The sequence below is a fragment of the Neolamprologus multifasciatus genome, chromosome 10 (assembly GCF_963576455.1).
Source record: "Neolamprologus multifasciatus chromosome 10, fNeoMul1.2, whole genome shotgun sequence".
Lineage (NCBI taxonomy): Eukaryota > Metazoa > Chordata > Actinopteri > Cichliformes > Cichlidae > Neolamprologus > Neolamprologus multifasciatus.
The window spans coordinates 5,920,415-5,948,253 of record NC_140448.1 but is presented as its reverse complement, the minus strand read 5'-3'; the positions used below and the strand labels follow the sequence as shown (position 1 = coordinate 5,948,253).

At 39.8% G+C, this 27,839-nt stretch overlaps 2 protein-coding genes across 8 annotated transcripts in view; one reads left to right on the top strand and one right to left on the bottom strand.

Annotated features, from left to right (window-relative positions):
- The window catches only part of nherf4b (NHERF family PDZ scaffold protein 4b), a 350,895-nt gene that overhangs the window by 6,348 nt on the left and 316,708 nt on the right, over window positions 1–27,839 (bottom strand). For 3 of the 6 annotated variants that reach the window (XR_014876363.1, XM_085174009.1, XM_085174011.1), the window contains exon 1: window positions 1,723–3,652. Coding sequence is in view for 4 of the 6 variants with exons in the window: in XM_085174009.1 (XP_085030135.1) it covers window positions 1,723–1,922 (200 nt within the window). In the remaining 2 variants the exon portion in view is untranslated. Of the gene's footprint in view, window positions 1–1,722; window positions 3,653–5,439; window positions 5,520–27,839 lie in introns of those variants that run through there. The other 3 variants (XM_085174012.1, XR_014876362.1, XM_085174010.1) reach the window with 3 other exon arrangements.
- The window catches only part of cltca (clathrin, heavy chain a (Hc)), a 35,327-nt gene continuing 20,627 nt past the window's right edge, over window positions 13,140–27,839 (top strand). The window contains exons 1-2 of one of the 2 annotated variants that reach the window (XM_085173982.1): window positions 13,140–13,471; window positions 25,435–25,642. In XM_085173982.1, coding sequence (XP_085030108.1) covers window positions 13,430–13,471; window positions 25,435–25,642 — 250 coding nt within the window. In that variant the 5' untranslated portion in view covers window positions 13,140–13,429. The remainder of the gene's footprint in view (window positions 13,472–25,434; window positions 25,643–27,839) is intronic. The other variant, XM_085173981.1, reaches the window with a different exon arrangement.

Genomic DNA, 27,839 nt, shown 5'->3' with positions numbered 1-27,839 from the left:
ACCTCACGCCCGTCCCGGACCCACCCACGGGCAGCCAGGCTACCAGGTCAGTAACCCACGTCCATCAGCACAGACCCTCCCCTAGCCCCACTGCACGCAGCCACGAGGAAACCGTCACCTAAGAGCCAACCGAGCCCTTAATAGGCCATGACCGCTACCCCGGGTTGAGCCCTCCAAGGAAGATGCTCCTGGGGAACCCCCCGATGCCCTAAGCCTGTCCCTACCCCCACACCAATCACAACAGCGAAGGTGGGACCAAACTATGACCCCCCACCCCCACTAGGTGATGGAGCTGATCAAAGGAGCCCAGAGCAATTGATCTGATGTGGTGGCAGATGCTGTATCAAGACTAATGTGATCTAATAGATAATTTCTATATTGGTCAGAATTAAGATTATTTTTATTTTTCCAGTTCATGAGGACTGTTTTCTTGGCGATGCAGTTAAAACCATATGGGCTATATTCTTATCTGTAGTGACATTATCTAAGCTGTCCAACAAACACACTAAAGGGGAAGTTGGAATGTTACATTTCAGACACTTTGATAAGTCTTCACATATCTCGCGCCAAAACTTCTGAACTGGTGGACAGAACCAAAGAGCGTGGATATAATTGTCCGGTGTATTTGTTTGACAGTGTGAGCAGTTGTTGGAAGACGTATAGCCCATCTTGAACATCCGATGACCTGTATAGTGCACTCTATGTAGTTCACTTTTATTCCTCATACTGAATTGTTAAATTTATCTTGTGTTTTATTTTCCCTCTTTTATTGGTTCTGGGAGGTCGGTATGTCTGCTGGCATCAAGTGAGCCTGGGATGGGCCCTAGAATATTACAGGAAGTGCTGATTGGTGCATGCCACATTTTGCTAAATGACCAGTCAAAAATACAAAAGTAATCTTCTCTGATTCTTGAGTTATATGCTTTGTTATTTTGTATTTGTTTACTGTTAAGTTAAAGAAGCGATTAAAAGGTTGCTTATGTTTTTTGCTATTAGATCATTTGATGTTTTATGTTTCTTCTTGTGTGTCTCGAGGCTGTCGGGTCAATTTTGGTTATTGTTGGTTTGTTCAGATTGAGTTTGCATCTGTTTGTTTTATATTTACCTAAAACTAAACTAAAAACTAAATTTGGAACTTGGAAAATGGAATAAAATAATAATAAAAAAAAAAATTGAGTAACCTTTACTTTAGTTAGTTTTTATTGTAATACCTGCGCTGATGACTTATGTCCTCATTAGAATAATAAACACTGAAACGAATGAAAACTAAACTAAAATTAAACATTTTCAAAAACTTTAAAAACTAATCTGAAAGAAGAAAATCCATCCTGGACACCAAGTAAAGTTCAAAATGAATTAAAAAATAAAACAATAATTAGAAAATACAAAAGTAAATCCAAACTGTAGTTTGATGTGTCACTTTTGTTGCCATTGTAACTTCAGCTTAGTTGTTTTTAAAGGTGCACAATTATAACTTGATTTTTTAAAAAGATTCTTGGTTTGTTTTGGACGATCTGAAACGGTGCTGTGTCGATCACACAGTCAAACACAATCCTGTCAAACTGTATAGTTACTCAGAAATAGTGCTGAGAGGATGTATGTGTGGTCATTATCATGCTGAACATCATATTTTATTAGCCGTTACAGTGAAATTAGAATGACCACTGAAATAAGTCAAATGCATTAATGCAAGAAATGAAATGAAATGAAATGCAGACTTACTCTCTCAAACCACCGTCAGCCACCAAACCTGCAGAAATATCAAAGTAACTGTATGTATGACATTTAAACAGTACATTTATTTCATATATATATATATATATGTATATATATATATATATATATACACACACACAATATGTAAGATTACCCATTTTTGATTTTTTATTGAGCTTATTCTTTATCAGTTGCTGTTGGCACATTAAAGCATACTAATATTAAAAACATAAAATAGCATTATTAATTTGAACATGCGGCTCTGTGAAAGTCTGCAATGTTCTGTTTGTCACGCGGTGAAGCATCAGCTCAGCAGTCAGAGCTGGATGTGACTGGTGACTGTCAGTAGAGGGTTCATAAAACAAGGACTGACTTTGTTTGATTATCTTTAGTCTTTGTCCTCTGAAAGGTGAAGGAATTCAAAAACCTGAAAGCTGAAAACGTCCAAAAGTGCGTGACATCACGCTGTATGAATGAGTGTCATTTTATAGATGTAATCTGAAAGCAAAACTGATATTCAGCAAGATTTTATAAGAGACTCATTTGTTGTTTCTCTTTCTTCTTCTGCTTTCTCCTTATCAAGGGTGAGGTGGAGGAGGTGGCACAACACAGAACAGCCTCCTCGTCAGGCCAGGACTCTGCAGTCTATTTACACCTACACTGGACACTCTTTCAATGATGAGGATGTAACATCCTGGACAGGGAGGAACGCTGGTTTGAGGGCGGAGTCAAGGGAAAGACCATCTCTGAATGGAGGAGGGGGCCTAAGGTCATCTGTCACCATCTTACATGCTGTGATTGCAGCCATTCCCCCACCTCTCTGTGAATGGTACTCATGGCCATTGATCAGTGGCTGATATTTGCATATTAATGATCAAGGAACTGACTTCACAGCCCATGGTTCCTTCAGTGGTGCTGCTTACATTGTGCAAATGTTAACTCTGCACCTCACCACGCACAGGAAGAACAGACCACTGTGTGCCACCTTGTCACTGAAATACAAGACCGATACAGAATGAAGCAAATGAATGAGAATGTCTGTATCCCAATTCAGGGTCTGCAGCCTTAAAGGCCGCATTTTAAGGCCGATTACGTCACCGCGACGCGACGAAGGCTGTCCCAATTCAAAGGCTGCTCGAAATGCGGCCTCAAATGTGTCCTTCATTTCCCTTAATTTCAAGGACGTGGCGGTGTAGACTTTGTGGCCCAACATATCCCAGAATGCATAGCGCAGCGGTGGGTGTGGATAATTTTGCCGAAAAAAAACAGCGGATGAGGGGCGCCGAAGAGTAAGTACTGAATATTATGTCACAGGACTGTGGCTCAGGGGGTTGGGAAGCGTATCTGTAACCGGAAGGTCGCTGGTTCGATCCCCGGGCTCTCTGTCCTGGTCGTTGTGTCCTTGGGCAAGACACTTCACCTACCGCCTACTGGTGATGGCCAGAGGCAGCCTCGCTTCTGTCAGTCTGCCCCAGGGCAGCTGTGGCAACAACCGTAGCTGCCTCCACCAGTGTGTGAATGTGAGAGTGAATGAATAGTGGCATTGTAAAGCGCTTTGGGTGCCTTGAAAAGCACTATATAAATCCAATCCATTATTATTACTTATTTATGTGCAAATGTTTAATAACGAAGAACATTAAAACATTACTGTTGGCCACATGTCGGCAAAGTCATGTGACATTAGTGACGTTTGTACTAACTTGGTTTTAAAGCCTTTACTTTAAAATATACGCCGTTCAATAGCTGAGCTTAATCAGAGAATGATCAAAGCTCATGTAGAAACAAACAAACAAATGAACAAAAGATTTTCTCCTTCATTTCTGTCAAACAAAGCTGTATGAAACGTTTCCAGCTGTTAGTATCATGGTTGCTAGGCAACCTGGGCAGCACAACGGAGGCTAGACCGTCCCATTTCACAAGCCTCGCACTTCACTAGCCGGCCTTAGCGGTCTTTAAGTACGCGGCCCTTGAGGATCGTTGAGGCTGCTACTTTAAGGCTACAGACCCTGAATTGGGATACAGCCAATGAAAGGCTGTCTTAAATCCTTTTCTATCCATTTTCTCTTATCCAGTTTAGACAGCCAGGAGCACGGCCCAGCTGATGTTGGGCAAGAGGCAGGCTTCATTGTCACCAGGTCTGTTCCAGGGCTAATTTAACTAAACAATAAATAAATGAATAAATAAAAATGGCTATTTTATCTGAATTCTTTTTGGTTTCAACCACTTTAAACAGTGTAAACTTTAGCAGTGCCTTTCCTACGTAAGAACAAACACTCTGTGGACTAAAGTGTTTGTGCTGATGTTGGAGCTCCGCTGTATCGAGCCAGCTGAGCGGTGGAGAGACTTTTACGGCTCAACATTCGGCGACCCCAGTGAACTCTCTAAAACGACCCCCCGTGTTTGTAAAGAGCTTAGATGCTTGAGTTTACACACCTGTGGCATTAGGACCGAAGAGGTGTGGAAAAATACCCTTTTCCATATAGTGCATGTATAGCCTTAAGGCCCGAGACATACTTATTGATGTTCTATAATTATCAGACTTTTCTCATTGTTGCGACTTTCATCCGTAAATAAAGCCGCGGCCGGCTGAGTTGGTTGTGTCCCTGTGACGCGCCTCCAATAATCCATAATGAGTCGTACTTGTACTTTGCGCATTTATTTTAAGAACGAAACAAAAACAAATGTTTGCGCTTTCAATCAATTAACAAATAGCGCATGGATTAACTGATGTGCCAAAAAATGACGGTCAACAGAAAAGTTTGCCCACAAACCACTCACCCAACAACACCTGCTGCGAACACCAAGATCAGGTAAATAGACTGTGACCACACCCACATGCCATCACCGGAGACACAGGTAAGGCTATACACCTGTGCCACCATAACAAAAAGGCAAAACATAAACATTGACTTTGGCTCTTACACTCATATTACAATAGTCCTGACAGAAAACTGACAGGGAAGAACATTTTATTTTTAAGAGAAACTGCTGTTGTTAAGGAGCAAGAACACACTCAGCTGACGTGCTCCACAATAAGAAAATCTTTGACTTGAAAAGTCAGAGATTTGTTTGCAAAGTGTCGCCCTCCTCTAATCTACAACACTCCTTATCTGTGGTCGAATATGCCAGCTACATGGAGTCCTTGTTTCTCTGTCACAGTGCAAAGTGAATACAAACATTAAAAAGAAATGGCATGCGTAAGCCATTTACTCCCAGAGAAATCCAGATTTCAGAGCAAATCTACACAGCTCTCATGAACATATGGGCACAACAGCGTATACAGGTACTTGAGTGCAGCTAATGGGTCACTGATAAACCTTTTTTTTAATGATCTAGGACACGTTGATCCTGCAGACTCTCAAAAACAAAGTCCTGGAGCTCAGCTCAGTCTGGGGAAAACTAGAACGAGCTATTCAAAGTATGAATGATAAACTGATTAATCTTTCCTACTTTTTTACTAGAAGTATCCAGTTTTGAAACATTTTAAATCTATAATTCATTAACTTTAACTATTTAATCAATTCAACACTGTTCAACTGCAACTTTCTGTTAAAATAAATCCCAAATGCTTTACAGTAGAAAACAAAAAAATGTGATACACGTTTTGATATAAGGAAACAGAAAAATAAAGCGCACATAAGGTTAAAATATTCAGAACAAAAGGACAACATAGATTCGACTGATTAAAAAACAAAGACAACGCTTGAAGTTTGAATGTTTTACCTCTGCTTGATTTCATGGTGTGTTTCTTCCCCATCATGTGCCACAGCTTGGCCACAGAGTGAGTACTGTCTGTCCAAATATTTATTTTGATTCCACGGAGAGACTCCTCCCACACTCCTCCTCTTCAGATAAACTGCGGTAAATGTTTAATCTGTGTGTGATAATTTCAGCTTACACCCTCTTCCTGTGGGTAATGTCTGTGCTGCCAAGTCCTGTGGACTGAAAGTACAAAGACTTCCTGTTCTGTCTCAACACATGACTTTTAGTGCCAACGGGTTTTAATTAAAACTGATGTGTGCCTGCTTACAAGAGTGATTTAAAGTTGAACTGACTGGAAATAAAGACAAAAGGAAGATGGAAGAGAAGCAATCAGAAGTCAGTCATTATTCAGCTGAAAACTTTAATGATCACATGACCTGGCAGTAAAAATGTTAGATAGGCAACCTGAGCCTGTCTGCTCAATAACTGATACTAGCAGCCCTGATCATTGATCAATGGAAGTGAAAAGTTTCTAGTTTCAAGATCCACAGTCTAAAAACAAGTTAATATATCTTACTGGGATGTTACCCTTTAGTTCAATTTGTCTTGTCTTAAGTGTGATAAGATTATTTTGACTAGAAACAAGACAAATATACTTGCTAAGATCTTGAGTTTTTGCAGGGCATACATGGAACGCCATAACCAAGTGGGCGGCGTAGTGTACAGAAACATCTGTGCCGAGTGTGTCCTGGAAGCCCCGAGGTCAAAATGGGAGACGCCCCCACGAGTGGTGGAGAATGACTGAGCTAAGATCCTGTGGGATCCAGATACAGACGGACTAAATAGTGATGGCTAACCAACCGGATATACACTGGCTTGCAAAAGTATTCGGCCCCCTTGAACTTTCCCACATTTTGTCACATTACAGACACAAACATGAATCAATGTTATTGGACTTCCACGTGAAAGACCAACACAAAGTGGTGCACACGTGAGAAGTGGAACGACAATCCTACTGTCGATCTTACGTGCTGCACAATAATGTTTAATATTTAGTATTTACTGTTATATTCCCATATATCATCATGATGTTGTTTATTGTATTACTCTTGTTTTCTTTTTTCTTTCTCAACAGATGATTGATATGTTTTTTTTTTGTCTGCTTATTTAGTTGGTTTTTGTTTTTTTGCCCTTTATCCCCGTCCCTCTTCTCCGCTGTTTTTCCCCCTCTTCCTTTCTCCCTTTTCTTTTCCTCATTTAAGTCTGTCCCGTATCTAGCAAGTGAAAATAAAAAAATAAATAAAATAAACAATAAAAGGTGAATCAAATAGGACATTATGGCAAGGCTGGGATGGTCAATTTGGTAAAGTAAATCCGTTGGGCATCTTTCCTCGCCTTTAGACAATAATTCAACCAGCTTTTGCTGCAGTTGCAGCTGCCAGTCTTTTAGGGTCTGTCTCTACCAGCTTTGCACATCTACAGACTGAAATCTTTGCCCATTCTTCTTTGAAACAGCTCCAGCTCAGTCAGATTAGATGGACAGCGTTTGTGAACAGCAGTTTTCAGATCTTGCCACAGATTCTCGACTGGATTTAGATCTGGACTTTGACTGGGCCGTTCTAACACATGGATATGTTTGGTTTTAAACCGTCCCATTGTTGCCCTGGCTTTATGTTTAGGGTCGTTGTCCTGCTGGAAGCTGAACCTCCGCCCCAGTCTCAAGTCTTTTGCAGACTCCAAGAGGTTTTCTTCCAAGGTTGTCCTGTATTTGGCTCCATACATCGTCCCATCAACTCTGACCAGCTTCCCTGTCCCTGCTGAAGAGAAGCCCCCCCAGAGCATGATGCTGCCACCACCATATCTGACAGTGGGGATGGTGTGTTCAGAGTGATGTGCAGTGTTAGTTTTCCACACAGAGTGTTTTGCATTTTGGTCTCATCTGACCAGAGCAGCTTCTTCCACATGTTCGCTGTGTCCCCCACATGTTTGCTGTGTCCCCCACATGTTTGCTGTGTCCCCCACATGTTTGCTGTGTCCCCCACATGTTTGCTGTGTCCCCCACATGGCTTGTGGCAAACTGCAAACGGGACTTCTTATGGTTTTCTGTTAACAATGGCTTTCTTCTTGCCACTCTTCCATAAAGGCCAACTTTGTGCAGTGCAGACTAATAGTTGTCCTGTGGACAGATTCCCCCACCTGAGCTGTAGATCTCTGCAGCTCGTCCAGAGTCACCATGGGCCTCTTGGCTGCATTTCTGATCAGCGCTCTCCTTGTTGGGCCTGTGAGTTTAGGTGGACGGCCTTGTCTTGGTAGGTAGTGATGTGACGCTCTGTATCGAGGCTTCAAAGCTTGTGTCGAGTAATGGAGGGGGCGTTTCCGCGATGCGCGTATCGAGGCTCGCTTCATTTATGGGAGGAGCTGAAAATGATGACGTCCGAAGCCTCGCTGCCCGGCTGTACCACGTGACTGGTTCAGGAAGTGGTTCGAACTTTGCCGCGAGCTATGACAGCGATACAAACCCCTCAGACTTCATTCAACATGTGAGTGTTTGATGGAGAGTTGCGGTTAGTGACAGTTTGGAGACAGTTTGGAGGTTTATGAGAGAAAGTCAGGAGAGAATGGAGCCAGCTGAGAAGAGGAGCATGTCCTCCCCTGTGTGGGAACATTGTGATTTTATTCCTCCCAACAAGGTGTGTAAATTTCTACAGAAGATGTATTTTCATAATACTGATGGTGCAATACAATTAATGTTAAGCAGCTTTACTTTTGTACAAGGTGAAGTGTTTGCTATGTGCCAGGGAGCTGGGATATAACAATAACACCTCATCCATGCTTAGGCACTACAGAGCTTTGCATGAGAATAAGGGGAACACCGATTGTGGAGCAAGACCAGGTGAGCCATCAAATGCCATGATAATATAGCATGCAGTAATGTTACTAAATGATATAACAATATTATACAACTGTAATAAGTTACGTGTGTGATATTTATATTTGTGCTTTGTTCTCCTGAGGAAAGACAACAATCTCAAATAGATGAAGACCTGGTTACCATGGTGATTGAGGACTCCCAGCCATTTAGCATTGTGGAGGACAAAGGATTTAAAAGATTTGTTAAATCATTAAATCCTAGCTATGTTCTCCCCACTAAAAAGGCCATAAAAGCAGTGAAAATTTAGTTTTTACAGAATAAAATGTGAACAGGACTGAGGCTCAAAGCCTCAGTGTGTAGCTGTCCATACCTCAACGTTACAAAAGCACAACCACTGTCCACACCCCAACCACACCTCACCTCACAGTAAATGATCATTTCCATTTTAAGCATTTCCAAATGATCATTTTCCATACTGCCAGTATAAATATACACAGTATGCTGCCATCACTACAATATAGATGTTTTACACACTCCTTTTGTTGTTGACATTTACAGGCTGTGTGCAAAAGGCCACACTCTTCAAATTCATGCCAACTAATATTTTTACGTCCAGTAGGTGTCCTACTAGAGCAAATGAAGCTTCAAGCTTCAGCTTTGCGCTGGGGTGAACCAATTGGATGAAAAGCTTCAGTGCTTCATGAAGCTTCATCTGCCCATCACTACTGTCTGCTGTGTTCTTTGGACTTCATGGTGTTGTTGCTCCCAATATTCTCTTAGACAACCTCTGAGGCGTCACAGAGCAGCTGTATTTGTACTGACATTAGATTACACACAGGTGCACTCTATTTAGTCATTAGCACTCATCAGGCAACGTCTATGGTCAACTGACTGCACTCAGACCAAAGGGGCTGAATAATTACACACACCCCACTTTGCAGTTATTTATTTGTAAGAAATGTTTGGAATCATGATTTTCGTTCCACTTCTCACGTGTTCACCACTTTGTGTTGGTCTTTCATGTGGAAGTCCAATAAAATTGATTCATGTTTGTGGCTGTAATGTGACAAAATGTGGGAAAGTTCAAGGGGGCCGAATACTTTTGCAAGCCAGTGTAGTGGTGGTAGACAAACAGAAGGAGACGGCTGTAGTGATAGATGTGGCGATACTGAATGACAGCAACATCAGGAAGAAGGAACACGAGGGAGATGTTAAGTTACTTTTTATACGTTGTTCAGAGACGTGCACTCCATGTGGAACATTTAAAGAGTCAAAGTTTTTTCCTTGTAAAAGAAATACAGCTGGTAGGGGAGTGAAAAGCCTTTTTCCACAACAAAAAGCAAAGCCAAAGTAGCCACAGGGTGTGTGATCTGGGAGAGGCTCTCACAAGGATGATAAGTTATTTCATTTTTAGCAGAGAGTATGTTGCAATTCAGGATAAACAAGACACACCAGGACAGAGCAAAACTACCAGCAACAACTTTAAACATGGAAAATATTATAATGCTGCAAGCCATGTATTATATGCATGAATGCCATTTCATATACACGCTAACCCACTGAGCTAACCAGGAACCCAGAGAATGGAAGTATTTCTTCTTTTCTGCTGTTTAAATAATTTCCCACTTCCGGTCCTTCTCACTGCCTTTTTATTGAGTACTTTAGCATTTTGATTGTTCAGAGATCATATGCTTATGCTTAAAGATGCGCCTCGTTTCAGTATGAGAACTGGGACAAAACTCTTCCATCAATTCAAATTTTACATTCACAGAGGTCTAATTAGAGCCTCGCTCCACTAGGTGGCATCAAAATCCAAATAACTGCCTCCAGTGAAACCAGTCCTTTAAGGTTTTATTGAAATGCAGAAAAACATGTTATTGTAATTCAATCATCTCAAAAATAGTCAATAAAAGGCTCATTATTTTTCACCTCATGCAAAAATGTTGTGACAATGCTGGTGCTGATTTAGACTGTCATCTGTGGCTTGTGACACACTATACTGCTGCCTGTTTGAAAGGAGCAAAGGCCCTCACACAGTCAATTAGTAACTTCCCCTTGAACTGTTGTTCAAAGGTTAGGCTACAATGTACATGTGACTGAGGTGCATGAGCAGAAATGTAAAGGGTCAAGATGGTCGTGCATTATTTAGCGTGTGTGTGTGTGTGTGTGTGTGTGTGTGTGTGTGTGTGTGTGTGTGTGTGTGTGTGGAATAAACTAGAAACGGCTAAATTATAAACACAAAAACACAGCGTGGCATGTGTCCCTTAACCGCTGGCTGTTTTAGTGACACAGGCAGATGAAGGAAAAAGGGAAAGAAACAGAAGAGGAGCTTTTCAATGTCAGTTCCGGATCCCAGTGTCAGTCCCTCTCAGTCATTCCTGATGGGATCCTCCCAGCCACAGGAAGACATGGAGCTCCCATCTGTGGCTAAATGCTTGCCAAAGCACTGGGGTGTACTAGCGGTCAAGAAATGGGTAAAGGAGACAGTCACCTTTTTGTAAGTTGCTTCCACTTACACATATCCCTGAGTGCAAGCATGGCTGCTCCTTTCACTGAGCTACATGGAAGACGCTTCTGTTATAAGACAATCAGAATGAAAGACCAGGGAAAGCGTGGCATAACTACCAGTGCTGCCCCTCATTTTGCATGAAATCTGCAGCTATACTTTCAGTGTCAGCAGGCCAGTGTGACGTGCTGATAGTCCCAAAGCCACTCTTTCATCGTAACACACATGGTGTCTCTGTCTTGGGTTTCCTCGCCCTGTGAATCCATGGCAACAGCAGCCTGAATGGTCTATTCAGGACACTCTCTACTACGCTCTCCCCTGAAACTATAGAGAAGTAAACAAACGCCATAGTTGGTCTGTTCCAGATACAGGCACACGTTATAAGTAGATGAGTTCTTTTTATAAGACTTGGACAAACAAAATTCATCAGTTCATTTCCAGAAAAACCTAAATTAAAAAATCTCGTTGTCCTCTGCATCTCAGCAGCCTCCACTGAACTTGCTTCATATGTGCTTCATGTGAGTCAAGAGTGACAGTGGGGCTGGTTTTCACACTGTGTGCATTCGTGCAGATGTGTTCGTCTTTACATTACAATATAAATCGCCTGGAGGAAACAGTTTTGTGATGTGGTGCCATATAAATAAAACTGAATTGAACTGAACACGGCAGCACGGTGGTTAGCACTGTTGCTGCACAGCAAGAAGGTCCTGAGTTCAATTCCACCATCAGGTCTTTCTGTGTGGAGTTTGCATGTTCTCCCCGTGTTTGCGTGGGTTCCTTCCGGGTACTCCGGCTTCCTCCCACCATCCAAAGACATGCAGTTTGTGGGGATAAGTTAATTGATTAATCCAAATTGCCCATAGGTGTGAGTGTGCGAGTGAATGTGAGCGCGAATGGTTGTCTGTGTCTGTTAGCCCTGTGACAGACTGGCGACCTGTCCAGGGTGTACCCTGCCTCTCGCCCAGCACCCCCTGCGACCCTGAAAAGGTGAAGCGGATGGATGGATAGATATCCGTTAGTCATGCTATGAATGATCATCTTTTGTATAAACACTGAATCCTGTTTGTTTGTTTTTTAATGTGCAGAACTAGCTTAGTCTCTGTTGTTGTTCAGTTCCCATCTGCAGGGAAGAACAACAATAATCTGATCAGATGTTCACCACCTCAAATTTAATCCCCCTATAACACACTTTATGCACAGTAATCTTGGAGGATGGTACCACAGCTAGGCATCTTGACACATGATTGACTAATACATGCAGATCTAGTCGTTTTCTTGCGATGTCTGTTTCCTCAGAAGCTGTAATTGCTGGCTCGACAGAATAAAACTTCTGCTGAAAGGTCAGCTCACTTAAGAGATGGCTTTCCCATAATTCAGTTTTATGTTGAGCAATAAGGTTACATCCTCTGCCAACAGAAATTGTGGATGTAAAAAAGGGAAATGAATACTCACTAAAATGCATGCACACTCCACCCAACACGTATTGCATGCATCTGAACAAAACAGAAAATTTCTGCTATTAGACTTTCTAACCATAATATTTCACGCATTATAATTCCTTTGACTGCCAAATTATAGAAAATAGATTCTAGTCGTCATGTGAATTCATAGGTATAGATTTCAGGGAGAACACAAGGGGACACAGCCTTACAAATATGTAGGACACACAAAGTTAATAAATAAATAAATAAAAAGCTGTAAAACTACTGAGGAATGTGTTGACGTGTTAAGTACACTTTTACAATTAAAGACATTTTCTTGATAAATTAATGCAGGGGCGATTTCAAAAATTCACCAGAACAAGTCCCCCCAAACCCCAAGGCTTAAATTAAACAACACAAACACAATGGCACCTTAGTGAAAACTTAGTCCTTTAATGTGAACCATGCAGTGTACACTGCGTACTGACCAGTAAGTTCTTGTTAAGGATCAAGAAAATATATATTATGATGAGGAAAGAATCTCCTCTGAGCATTTAAATAGTAATTTAAAGTAATTTAGCGCTGTCCCGTAATTAGAATAAAGTTGAATTACTCGTTTGAGTACCGAGTGATCGGATTGGCTGAGAGGAACAAGTGTACAGCTACAATACACCGCGTAGGAATGACGTTAATTTAGAAAGACGAATGATGTGGCAAAAATCAAAGGGCGAACAGAAAGAAGTAGTCCCACATTTACGTTTGTTCTCATATATTTTTATGCTGAAGTTCATTGTCTTATTTTGATATTTTAAAGAACAATTAAAATGTTATAAATGTTTCAAACAAACGGCAACATACTAAGCACAGTTCACTTTTTAAAAGTCGAAATACGTATCCATCCGCCTTATTGAGTGCACTTCCATTTCCGGGATGTTTTCTCTGCTGACCAACCTCCACCGCCATTGCAGGTCCAGGGAGTCGGTGTAGTGACAGTCGTTAGCCGGGGAAGACCGCAAGTAAACAGTTAAGGGAAGGAATAAAAAACAAATAAAGTACAGTCACACCGACAGCGCGTTTTAAATAAGGCGTAGAATTCGCTTACAATTGGACTTTAGACTAGAGACTTCCTGGCTGTCCGGCTAGGATCTGAGAGAAGCAGCCGTAGTTTGTTAGCATTAGACGAGACCGGAGGAGAGTGAGAGAGGAACCGCCATGGCTCAGATCCTGCCTATTCGCTTTCAGGAGCACCTGCAGGTATGTGAATCAATGAATGGTTAAATTGTTTGATCAAGTTCATCTTTCGGTCGCAATAACTGCCAGACTGGCTGTCGCTTCAGAGACTCTCAACACAAGTTTGAGATTGCTAGCAAGCTAAGTTAGCGTTTGGTGCTACGCTAACTAGCTTGACAGGGTGGATGACGTTTGTCTTGGCTAGTAGCATCAAGCATTCTTGCTAACACTTTGCTTACCCACCCTTGTTCGCTTCTTTAAGTCTGAAATACAGAAATACAGCTTATAAATAATGCTAATAGGTCGTAGTGATGAACGGAAATATGTGTTTACCATTTCTCATAAGTATTTGCCCCATTCACAGCAAAAGTGTTCATTTTCTCGGAGTGGCTATTGCTGTCGTTGGTATTAATCGTCACTATCAGTGCCTTGTAATCGTCTGATTCAGAAATGAAATAGTTATCCTTATTGTCGCCTGTTGCGACACCGCTCAATCGATTTCTTCAAATCACCATACGGCGCAAAAAAAATATTAAAACTTCTACACCCGCCTTATTTGTCTGCGTCCTGATTATATGTACCGTCGTGTTAATTTGAAAGTGATTATTTGAGCTCAAGGGGATATCACGTTGGCTGGTTGTACAAATGATCATGTGGTATGTTAGATAGCAATCCAGCGCCCGTGCCGAATGACTTTGCCAAAGTTAACTGTGACTCAAGAATTCACGGAGCCTCCTTTTGTATTCAGTACTCTTTCTTTTTATCTCCGAGGCACACCTTGATGGCAACGGAGCTGCTATTAAAGATTTTTATACTATTAGTAAGTTCTTCCTTTTTGTGCACCCCCACGTATTACCTGGATTGTACGTACTTCATGCTTTAAATGGCCACACCTTTACTATAATGCCAATAAAACTGCTTTCAGGTCAGGTGGAGGAAACTGAAAGTCGGGAGTCTAAAGTGCTCCCGACTTTCAAGATGTAATGAATAAAACATAGACTTTTCGTGTCTAAATCAAGCTTCAAATGGGAACTCTGATCCACCCAAGTCTGCATTTGGTCTTTATTAAACAATTATCTCTGTTATCCAATGACTAAAGGCTTTGGGTGTCACATGAGACTAATAATTTGGTGTCAAGAAAGACATTTTAAGCTTTGATCAGTAGAACTGAGTTGTAAAAAGGGGGTCAGACGTTATGTTAATTGGCTTTGGGGGTTATTGTAACATTAAGTCATTTGCTCAGTCACAGGTTAGCTGAGTGGATATTTGAACACCAGGTTCCTGATGTTACTTTTTCTTGCTGTTCAGACTCTGATCCTAATGGCATGTCTTAAGAGATTAGCAATGTAGTAGTATGGTACTGCTGTTCTTGTTCATAGCAGGTAAATGCTATGGGTTGGTCAGACTGTAATTTGTGTCTGATAAATCTGTCAAACCAAAGATGATTAACATTTTCAGTACAGCACAGCATTCCCTGTTACTACATTCTTAATTCATAAAGAAGTTAATTCATGTCACAGACATTGATGAGTTAATATGTAGGCCTATCACATGGGGTTGTATAGAGGCTGAGCTTCACAAAGCTATGCAAAGACCTTTTGTGCCTAGAGTTACAATGAAATTATTATTGAATGATTTTTGACTTGCTTATTAAGTCCTTTTGGTTGTAGAAGCAAACAGAGCAATACAAAATTTGCAAATTGCATTGTGACTTAATTAGTATTTTATCTTTAGTGAGGGGGGAAAAGCGCTGTCATCCCCTAACAGTGCATCTTTCTCTTTCAAATGTGTTGAACATTTAATTCATTGAACTCACAAATTTCACAGTCAGCTGCAAGGTGAATGTATTTTTTGTGCTTGTTCTTCAGTCCATCTTTAAAAACTGACGCCATAGCTTTTAATTAATGTACTGTACTGTAATTCTCAGACTCATCAGGTTATGTTATGTGACAAACACAAAGGGATCTTCAGCACATATCACTAATGCATGACCTGCATATGCTGTTTCATTCATGATGCATATGGAGTTTCTGAACAAATGCATGTTAGAATCACTGCAACAATTTCTTTTACTTTTGACTTGGTCAAACTCTTTAGCTGTCCGTTTAATTATGCTCATGAAGTAATCTTTTTTTTCGAATTATACCAGCTAATGGTTACCACTATTATGAGTGTGTTTAAGCTTGGATTATCTGTGAGAAACATCTTATATCTTTCTTAGTCCAATTACTGAAAAACCAGATGAAGCTGAACTCGTTTGATCAAATGAGTAACTGTCAGTGCCTGGATGCAAAGCCTGTCGTTTCTCCTTATGGTTGATGTTCTTTTTGCTTTGTTCATGTGGAGCAGAAATATTTACATAGTGCTGCTAGCAGTGTTTTATTTCTTAAGCTAGTTGGCAGGAATCCATCCAATATAAGATTGTGGCCCAATGGTGATATTTTATAATTAGTACTATTGTGATCACTAGCCAGTGCCAAAACCATTTATACTTTTATTTTATGGATAAATAAAATATAAATTGTGCCATGAATACAATAATAATAAAAAAAAAAAAATCAGCTTCTCTATTGTTGCATAACATATGAATCATCATCACATCTCATTTTCCAATAGGCTAATCTAACTCCACAAAGCTGCCTACCAGTGTTCAGCTTATATTGTTGCATTCCTTTTAGGTACTAGTTAGTAGTAAATCACCACATAGGCACTGTTTGAGTCTACCCCACTGTGTGCTTAGCTGTGATTAACAATGGATTCAGAGCCTGTTAGACAGACTTGAAATCACCTCAGGTATCTCTTTTTTGTTTGTTTAATGTCTTAGGCTGAAAAATTGGATGTATCATAAAACATTCTCTGTGCAAATATGCATATCTCAGTTATGCACCATTATAACTCCTTCACATCTAGCTCTACTGCTTTATTTATACTCAAATGTCCACGGTGAGACCGTCCTGATGTCAGGTCATGGTTTATGCTTTTGTTTTTCACCCGTGAATTCTCAACCAAGCGAGTTCAAATACGCACAGACTTTAAGATTTGCTTTAGTGTTAAGTCAAAGTCAAACCCAATTTCAATCACTCACACAGTTTTGCATCATGATGTATGCAGGGATATTGTTTTCAATGCCATGTTCAGTTTTTTTTAAAGCCTAAAAGTGATTGTGGATCACCCTTCAAGGCTGCTGGGTGTCACCAGTGTTGGGTGATAGCTTAATTATTTTGCTCATTATTCATATTCTGACCAAACTGACATAAATGTCACGAACAAACTGGATGTTTGCTGATGTTGTGCTTAGATGGATATTTAAAGGTATGCTGGTTAATCAATTAATCAGCACAAAGCTAAAAGCTTTAGATTAATCAGTAACTAAACATTATACTTGAAACCACATAAATTTGGTTCTATACTTTTGAATCTGAACTTTTATAAATGTAAAACATGTCGAAATAGGATTGTTGCATTAATCATGTCGATTTTACTGGATCTGAATTGGAGAGCTGAGGCACTGAGCTAGCAATGCATGTTAAACTTGGTAGTCTCAGTCTTTGCAGTTTCCTCCCTCCCTTGGTCTCCCCCACACTATCCATCTGTGTGTCATCCGCTCTACTTGCACATCTTGCATTTTTATATATCATCCATTTATATAGTGTAGTGTTGACTCCAGTCAAACAGACATGATAGCATAAGTGACAGTCACATCTTTCCCTCACGTGGTATAACCTTCAGTTTGCCATTCAGAAAAAGAGATAATTGTCATTTAGGTTTTAGTGGTGTGATTGTTCTGACAGAAACCAGTCTCAAAGTAAGCATGGGAGTGTAATCTTCAAAAATGGCTCCAGTTTGCGTAATGGCAACATGGTATCATTCTCTGTTGATGAAGACTTCCATTTTGCATTTAGTAAGCAGGGTTTGACAAGGCAGGCTTCCTATCCAGTGCCCAAAGATAATCTGAGGATATGTAGGGAAAACCATAGATTGTGTGTTGCGTAAATACAATATTTCACATGCATAAGTCCATAATTGCATGTTACTCTTATCTACTTTTGGTGTACACAGTTTTTTTTTGTCTTGATGTACACAGTAATTTGTTACATTTGCAAAAGATGTCTTCATTTATCTCCCTTGGTTAAGATTTTGAATTGTACTCGAGCTTTTTCTATTGTCTTTTGGTATATACTGAAAACACTGCATTAAAATACACTATGACAGAAAATGTATACATTTCTGTAATTGGGCTTTATTAGTAACAAATGCATGACAGCAGGCCCACAATATAGTGAAAATTTCAAAAAGTTTCTCTTACTTGTACTAGTCTAATTAGAATACTAATTATAGCTCAGTGTCATTATATTACTGGACTTGGCTGTCTTTTACAGTTGTACTAGCTTCTTTTCCTTTGAAATAGAGTTTGATATTCACAAAAAATAGTCATTTAGATAAATTTTGCCCTACATAGGAAGACCTTGAGTTAAATATACAAATTTACGCAGGGTGCAAGAAAGAAGAGGATGTGATTATTAGTGGTGATCTTTCAAATAAGTGTTGTGGATAGCTTTAAATTAGGTGTTTGTAGTCTGAGAAAGGATTTAGTTCCCTGAAAACCTGATGCTTTGTATCTATAGTTAAATGCACTCACAATAGTATTTAATAGCAAATTGATTTAGTTCAAAGCAAATACTTGTACATCCCTTTTGTTTGCCTATTGAGGAGGGGCAGGCTGTTTGATGCTTTTTACAAAGGTTTGCATGTCACACTTTGACCTGCGCTAGTAAATGACCACCTGATACCTCGTGACAGGCTGGCAAGGATACAGATTTGCTGAACACTTGACATTCTGCAGCAGCCTCTAAATGTAAGATAAAGCTCTCATTTAGGGAAAGAAGGAAACTGTAGTCTCACAACCACCTCAGCAAGAAATGACCTGAACTGGAGACAGATGATGTTCAGAACCCCTTCCATCTTTTTTCCTTTCTAATACTATAATTGTAAAGGCAGCACTTTTTATGCCTCACCCATGATCCCATGTCCCCCTCCAGTGGCCCATGATAGCAGAGAAGGCAGGATTCGGCAGGCCTGTTGTTTCAGTCCTGGTAGACAATGACTCCCTGGCTTCCTGTTGTGGAGTATTGCAAACAAGTCCTGCTAGCCTCAGCACATTACATAGCACATCCTTCCCTACCCTGCCTTGAACTTTACATGTGCAAAGTTTATTTTCTGCTGAACAAGATGCTGCTTTCCTTTAAGGGAAGAGCATACAGGTTAAATCTACTGACAGGACTGACAGGTTGTTGGAGAATAGTTCAAATCTTTGTGTGGATTTATTGTCATTGTAAGATTATGCAGCAGCCATGTGCTCAGTTGTTGGGCCTTTTACTAAATGTGTTTGACTTGACTTTCTTGGAGTCGGTTAAACTCCATTCTTACTAGGGTTATATATTTGTTTATAGAGGAGTTGCTTAAAATTTGACCTATTTTGGATATGGGGTGTTAATTATATTTTTATCTAGTTAGTTCTCATTCCCAGGATATGATTTGCTTAGACTTGAGTTATCTGTCCTTCCTTCTCTGAAGTTCAGTTGTTGTCACTGTGATTAAAACTGATAATTTCCTGTACTGTGATCTCAGTTCCTGTTGCAACCTCACATTGAAGGTATTGGAGTCAGTCCATTTATGACATAAATCGAGGTCATGAGTGTCTATAAACCTTGGCTAATGTGCTTTTTTTCCCCAGTAGATAAAAATGCAATCTGCATCTGCTTTGACTTTTTGTCTCAAAATTTCAAATGGGGATCTTTTTATTAGGCTTTTTGTTCTGAATGCCACGTTTGTCCCTTGTGCTGTTGAGAAATACATAATTATGCTAACTTGACTAATTGGTGTATAACTGCAGTAAATTGTCAATAAAGCATGTGGATGGGCACTTTCTGCCACTGATAAGATTATCCTTAGCTTATATAGTGGTGCAACGGATGAAAAATCACTCGGATCGGATCAATTTTCGGATCAGCGAAAAAAGACAAATTGAACATTTACTTATTTACTTATTGAAGTATTTTTTGCCTGTTAAAAACATTCAACTCTAGACTCATTCCACGCAATTATTAAAAAACAAATTATGGTACAATATAGGGCAGTACAGGGCTTTGTATCTCCCACTCAATTCAATTTTATTTATAAAGCACCAAATCACAACAACAGTCGCCTCAAGGCGCTTTATATTGTAAGGTAGACCCTGCAATAATACATACCGCTCATTATACCGCACTCTGCTGTGATATAATGAGCTGTCACGTAGGGGTGGGCGATATAAACGATATACGATATAAACAATATAAATTTGGCCAACGATAGAGATTTTGACTATATCGCTCTATCGCGATAGCGCATGTTGATGATGTCGTTAAGCTGTGCCTGTTTTGGTCGAAAGCATCGCAGTGGCTAAAACCATTATAATCTGCAAATTATGCCGGGCGACAGTCATAGCAAAGAGATGAAGCACTTTTGAAATATGGGGAAACATTGATTCCGTAACATTGATTCATTAATGCTGAATTCTCTCGCAGCTGCTCTGTTCCCATGTTGTTGCAGTATATTAATAACTAACCTCGTATTGTGGATGAATGGTCTCAGTTGTTCTCCTGACTGAAGTTTGGCCCGTGTATAGCATCCTGCTATGCGATTGCATTTGTCCCTAAAAACATTTTTTTAAACAAATTTCTGCATGCCCAAATCGTTTCGAGGTCAGTAAGCACAACCAGAATTCATACATAAGACACACTCTCGTTTTTTGAGAAAATTAAAGGATTGTAAGTACATGTACAAGTACATTACCGTACATGCTTCAAATTATATCGCGATATGAATTTAAGGCCATATCGCCCAGCCCTACTGTCACGGTCACGTAGCTTTCCGTTGTGTCCTGGAGGTCCACCCATTTGTAGTAGTTGGGCAACAGAAGATGCCTGGGACATTTCAGCCATAACTTAAATCTTTTCCTGCTCATACATGCTTGGAACAATCTTGCCACTAAAGTGGACGCGCAACGGGATATCATAGCGTGGCTCGTTTATCCTAGTTTAAATCCCTTGTTTTGCACAAAGGAATACGTCTGCAGCTAAACACCCCAATAGCTTTTGTAATAGCTTTAACCCGGTCGGATTGGGCAGCAAAGGGCTGCTTAAATACCGCAAACTCCTCTGCTCCTCCACTTGGATCGCTAGCGCTGGCCATAACTATCGCTTGACAGACCCACCACGCCACCATACACATACTTTTTTTTTTTTTTTTTTTTTCGAATCTTCAGATCACACGTGTGCCGAACCGTGGAGTAGGATCAGTTCGGATTACGGATCAACCGTGATCCGTTGCACCACTAACAGGGCACATGGCCAGGTATCTTCCTTAGCTTATATAGCATAGCAATTTTGGTCAGTAAAGGAAAAAATGATTGATCATGGAAAAAATAACTAGAGCATTATAATCTGTCATTGAAAAAAATAAGGCTGGGCTTGAGCTAATGGTTTGTAAAGAGATGAATGATGGTAATAGTGTAATCATAATTCACAATGTCTCTTGCTGGCATTTTGTTGCTGCCATTGCAAATGCTTGCTGAACTACCGTATTTTTCGGATTATAAGGCGCGCTGTCGACAAACGGGTCGGTTTTCATAGATAAGGCGCATTTTTGCTATGTAACTTTGCACTGTCCACTTTTTGCTGTAACAAAACAAATTTCCCACGTGTGGGACTAATAAAGGTTATCTTACATTAATGACTAACCTCATATTGTGGCTGGATTATCTCAGTTGTTCTCCCCTACAAAAGTTTGGTCCGTTTACAGCAATTTTCCATGCAATTGCATTTGTCAAAAAAACATCGGGAACTTTTATCAAGTGGAAAAAAGTTAGCGTTCAGGTTCACTGTGTTATGCTTTGTTATGCTAACATAGTTGTGTCGCTAGCGATCACTAGCACAGCATTATATACCATCTAGCCCTACTTCAGTAGCCCTACTTTAGTAACCCTACAAACGTCACTATTGTGTAGTTTTCTGTCTTCATTCATGTTGGAAGTGATAGCAGAGCTGTACGTTTTATTTTTTTCCAGAAATCTCTCAGTCAGAACATGCTATATCATGTTTAGGTAACTAGCGAAACCAGCGAGCTAACTTCCTGCTAACTTCTAACTCCATTAAATTTAATAAATTCTGTTTTCATGGATGCCTGGCTGTTAAACGTAATTGTTACACTTGGTAAAGCAGCAACGCTGATCATTTTATTAAAGATGAAAGAATTTACAGTGTTCGTTTGACTTCGGGACCTTACGCGGACGGAGTTTTGGACCCAGATTACTATGAGTCGCGAGGCTCCTGACTACGGTAGCCATAACGCTTAGGCAATCCATCAAGCGGTGCGGCTTCGTAGCTTAGCAAAGTCCTACTAAAACATTTTTTGACAGATTTTTGAGTGTCGTGTACCACATAAAATTGGTTTGAGGTCAGTAAACACAGCCAGAATTTATAGATAAGGCGCACCAGATTATAAGGCGCTCTGCCAATTTTTGAGAAAATTAAAGGATTTTAAGTGTGCTTTATAGTGTGGAAAATGCGGTAGTCTCTGCTACATCAGCATTTACGTGCTCTAGGTGATCGATTCTGTAATTATCTTTCTTAAATGTGTTTTTTTTCTTCTTCTTCATTAAAAAGTGTTTTACCAGGTACTTTGCCTACCCTTCGTAGTTGTATGCATTCTTTATTCTCTTTGTCAACACTTTCTAAATACAGATTGGTTTGATTTTCACTCTTGCTTCATGCAAGTCTCTCGGAGGCTCTTCCTTTGTTATCCTATCATTGATCAACTGTGGAGGGCAGCACAAACAAATTTTTAATTTCGATTATGATTTTGGTGTATCAGAATTAAAAGAACATGATCATACAATATTAAAAATGCATGCTCATCATATTGGCATATCATATTCAAAGAGTACTGTCTGTTTGCAGAGCAACATAACTAATCTAACTAACCTTTACCCTGAAAACACACGACAGTCTGCGGTATAGTTAATGCGTAAAGACCAAGAAAAACAACGTTGCTTATGTGAATCGTTCAAATTGTCAACTTGGATATCAGTAAAAATGAGCTTGTGCAGTGTGTCAGTGCAGCACAGTGTAAATGTGAAAACAGTGGTCTGTTATTTATTTTGCTAAGTTTCAGTACCAAGGTTTATACAAAGCAATGTTCTGTTTACACCAGAGTGCAGGGAATTCAACAAATGAATAATAATGACTTTACTATTGAACAACGTCACTTTGGACATAATTGTGTGGCTCTAGTTGGTTGGTTGATGTGTTAACAGCTATGCAGAGCAGTGCTAGACTGAATGGTTAAATGATTTTCCACATTGTTTGTAGCTCCTTTGGGCTGACCTGCTTTCAGCCAAATTCCTGCTCAGTGATGTTGCAGCAGTGTTTTACTCTAATGTTTCCATAGCAAAACAGTCTCCCAAACCAAACTGTGGTGTGGTCAATCAGTCTGTGTTTGCTTTTCTTTATTCCATGCAAGAGGGGTAGCATTCATTGTGATAAGGCCATGCTGGTCTTTCCTGTTTTAGAAATGCTTTTCATGTGTGAATGAAAGGGCTTCCTGCTGATCCAAGAATAGATGAGAGGGAAGCGAAACGCATTAACCTGTTTCGAAATATTGTGTAATAATAGCTTCTTCTTGTGTTTTTAAAATGTAGAAATACATCTGTTTGAATTAAAGAGCACTCATTTGAAAGCAAACTAGTAGTTCGTTTGCACAGCAGCTGCATGGGATGTTGCCATAACTGAATAGTGAGTTCTTGGTTATGCTGAACATCTATTTAAATTAATTTAAGCTATGTAGTATCTCTTGCTGTGTTTTCATGAAACAAACTGTTGCTAGATATTAGTGAAAGCTGATGTGTTCAGGGTCAAAAGGGTTCTCCACATAGGCCGTTTCCCTTTGTCCGGTGTTTGAATAAATGTTGTCTTAGTAAACAAGGCTTCCATACTGGACAATGGCAACGATGAGAGGCATGGAAGCTGCAATGACGTTACTGTATGATGTCACCTCTCCACTGTTCAAAAAAAAAATGTTCAGATCAATTTTCAGTTCTTTCCTCATAGCTTGTAGTAAGACTTGTTCTGTACAGTTGTTTGTCATTGAGAGGGAACCAGGTTACACACTGAGTGTGGTTGGGGCAGGGTTGTGGAGAGGGTGTGTCCTGTCATTGATAAAAGGTCTCTTTCGTTGAGCAGTTTTCAGAACTGTGAGTGTGTTTGCTGATTAGAATTGAACTAGGCAAAATTTTTAGAAGGGGGTCACATTTTTATCTCTAGAGTCTTAGAAATGAACATTTGCCAACAAAGATGGGAGTGATCCAATATGCTTAAAAAAAAACCCTCCAACATAAAACATTTCAGCACTACAAGTGAATGTGTAAAATTTTATGGCTGGTTGATTTAAGCAGGCAGTAATAGTTTATGCGCCTTTAACACACAGATTAAGATTTATTAAGCGTTATTATAAGTATAGTAACAGCTGTCTACTAAAAAGACACAAAAGATATTTATGTCATTTGCACCCACGGATTTATTTTGAATAAAATGAGAAAGCATTGTAACATTTCTGAGGCCATTTTTCCTGAAAGCAAAGCATTATACAACCATTACCAGCTTTATTCACATTACTGCAGTAGGATATATGTTTATTTTTTGTAAATGATTGCTGTGCATGATATAGCAGTTATGTCTGATCAAAGATGCAAATACTTGGCCATAAATAAAAATGTATATACACTGTGACGGTCTTGGGTTTAAACACAAAACCATGTTCTGAATAGTTGTGATTATTCAGCAGTTGTACAACTGTGGTGTATTACTCATTGACAGCCAAAAATTGGAGGAAATTGCAACAGCAAAACATGGTGCATGGGATGGTTTTTGTAGTTTCATTTCCTTTAAATTTACGTTATACCAGTGTTGGCTGTATGTGGTTGATAATTGCCTTTTTCTTATTTTTCATGTTCAGTATTATTCGTATAGTTAAGCAATGAAAACTGCTTGTTCTTGATACTCTCGCTCAGAGCTGGCTTTGCCCATTGCTCCTCTGACTGTCCTCAGCAAGCACTGCTGTGTCAGGGTTTGTGTAAGGCAGGCAGGATACCCTGTTTCCAGCCTTTGTCAGTAAGCAGATCTGCAGAACTTGCTGGTGTTACATGCGGCAAATTGTTTCACACACAGCCTGAGGCTTTATTTTTATGCAGGTTAATTTTTTCACGTGTCCTGTCTCTCTTTTCATGGAACACCTACAAGTAATTGAAGCTAAAGCTAAGGCGTGCTCTAATGTACTTGAGTTTCCCTCAGGGATTCAAATTAGTGTTAATTTAGGTAAAACTTGGACAAAATGAAGCACCAGTGGCTGTCTATATGACGTGACAGAATCGTCTTCATGCACTGATATTGGTATATATTGTGTTGGTAAACCAGCTCCTGTGAAACATAATTTCTGAGAAGTCAGACTTTGGATAGTTACTGTTAGTCAGACTAAAGAGACACTTGAGTGTTATGTAATGATGTTGCAGTTTCCTCTTTGGCCCATACTTTGAGAACTTGGCTGTGCATTAGCTCTCCACCCAGGCCAGGCAATAACTGTTACATCCAGTACAAAACTACGTGTGTCCAAAGAACTGCTGCCTAGCTCCAGTATGGCAAACTCATCCGCTCTCTGTGGTAGTGCACAGTAGCTGAGTTTAAAGTCCCAACATTCTTAGTGGACCCTGTTGTTTGGTCAACTCATGGCATTAATTTGACTATAGATTTGTCAAAGGCTTAGGTTGAAATTGTGACAGGAACAATGTGACGTATTGTTTCCCGAGATGATCTTCATATTTACCTAACGAACCTTTTGCTGCCCAGTTCTGTTCAGGCTCACATGGTTCTGCTTTTTCCCCTTGTTTCTTTTAGCTCCAAAACTTAGGGATCAATCCGGCCAACATAGGCTTCAGCACCCTAACCATGGAGTCTGATAAGTTCATCTGTGTGCGTGAGAAGGTGGGTGAGCAGACTCAGGTGGTGATCATCGACTTGGCCGACCCCAACACACCTATCCGCAGGCCCATCTCAGCTGACAGCGCCATCATGAATCCAGCCAGCAAGGTCATTGCACTTAAAGGTATGGCAGTTTATTTACATTTCAAAGGCTGCATGTCTCTGAGTGCAGTGCATTACCACAGAGAGGAAGTGTTAAATCCTGTGTGTTAAATATCAGGGTTTAACACAAACGTTAACTAACCACTTGTAAGGGACTTACAGCATTTCATTAGGACATGTTTTTCTTCTATATAGCAACATGTTATCCATTTAAAATTTTAAGAATATTATGAATTATTTTCATTTATTTATGTCCATACACATCCAGCTACTTTAGTTTTCCATTGTGGTTAGTTTTTAATGGCCAACATGTATGTTTTTGTTTTTTTTCTTCCTCCAAACATTTGTCCTGTAAATACTCAGAATGGGATATTTTTATTCTTTTTGTCCAGCATCCATGATTGCTTTGACTTTTTTTGTTGTTTTTGTTTTTGTCTTCTCTTATTTTTTTTTCCTTTACTGCTTTCTTATGTGTTTGCAGACGGTGAGTTGAAATTTAACTACTTCATTGTGGAAGTAAAATCCTGTTTAAAGCAACATTTATAAGCTGAATATCCATTTGAAGCATAGAGACTACTGTAAAGTTTGTTTGCTCTTAGAGCCTCAGCACTAATGGGCTAGGTTTAAGTATTCTTCACACATATGTTTAACCAAGTTTTAGTGAATTCTTGAAATTCCTTTCCACATCTCAGCCAATATTCTGTAAACAGGATTTAGCTTTCACAGTCTTACAGCTTGCTGGCATTTCATCATTTTTGTTTTATGTACAAGTGATTTAGAACCTGTTGCAAGTGTGATAATACTGTGGGTAAAATGATTTCATTTTAATTTGCATTTCTTGGTTTCCGTTTGAAATCCATGTCCTCTTCCATCTGTGTTATGTTGTAATTAACTTTCTTCATTTGTCTCAAAGCTATGCTTAATAATTTTTATTAATTGTTCACTGTAATAAGAACTAAATATTACAGTTTGTTACAAGACCAGAGAGCTCAGGAATTTAACTTGTAATCTGTGCGAGAAGTCTAATGCCACCTGTCATCAGCACTGACTTCACTTCACATGGTCCTAATGGGACTTTACTTTGTCACGTGTAGTGCCCGATGAGGATTGAATTGGGTCAAAACATAGAATGAATAGTAATCTGTAAGGCTTCATTGTCAGGGTGTGGAAATGATAAAATTATACTTATATGTGATTGCTATTAAGAATGATGAAAAGTTGACTGTGGTAGCTTATCCAAGAGCTCAGAAACCTTGAGTATCCTCACGTGTTTAGCCCATGAGCTTTTACTTATGCACCTTTTTTAAAGATTTTATGGGCAAAGCAATTTTTGTTTTTTTTGGGGGGCAAAGCTTTGTCCCTGTTTTCTCAGTGATATTATGTCACGACTTGGTCATTTCACACACATGCTGCAGCCCTGGTTTTGTTCAGGTTGATGCCTGATGGAGCTGCTTGTAAGAATGTGAGTGTCTCACTCACTAAGCTTAGACAGCTGCCTGCGCCCATATCATGAAACAGGTACTTGTTTGGTGATTGCACAATGAGCATGTGGGTGTTTTGGGTCCTGCCTCTTGCTGACGCAGGTCCAGGCAATAGTCTTGTCTAAATCAAGTGAATTTCCAGTAGGGATAACATGTATGAGTCAGATTTTCTCCTGTTGTCTTGCATGTGTGTTGGTGCACCTGTGGACAATGTGTCAACATGAGTCCCTCCACATTGTCCACTATTCATGTGTGGAAAACACACGGTATCAGTGATTTATTTATTGAGGGAAACGGTGTCCATTTTTTAAGGCAGTTCATAAAAATGCTTTAAAAAAGTACCTTATCACAGCAAACAGGAGCTGTATATGTAAAGGAACAGGAAGCTCATCAGTATATAGAGAGCAGCAGATGCAAACTGTTGCCTTGTGTTTTTGCAGCGTAAGGTCAGTGTAGCTCTTTCTTGTTCAGACCCATAGTGATGATGCTTATTTGACCTCGTCTAGTGACACAGTTTGAGCGTTAACTCCTCCATGTAACCTATTGTGAAGGTTGACCACAAAACACACACGTACACACACACCGCCAGACGCTAATCATGATTGAATTTCAAATATTGCATGCTCTTTGAAATTTGGCTGCTACTGCTGCAAGTGGTCCATTTACCAATCTGCTTATTGTTCTTTGGCTTAGTAATGGCAAAATAATCTTCACGGTTTGGCTGATGCATTGGTCTTC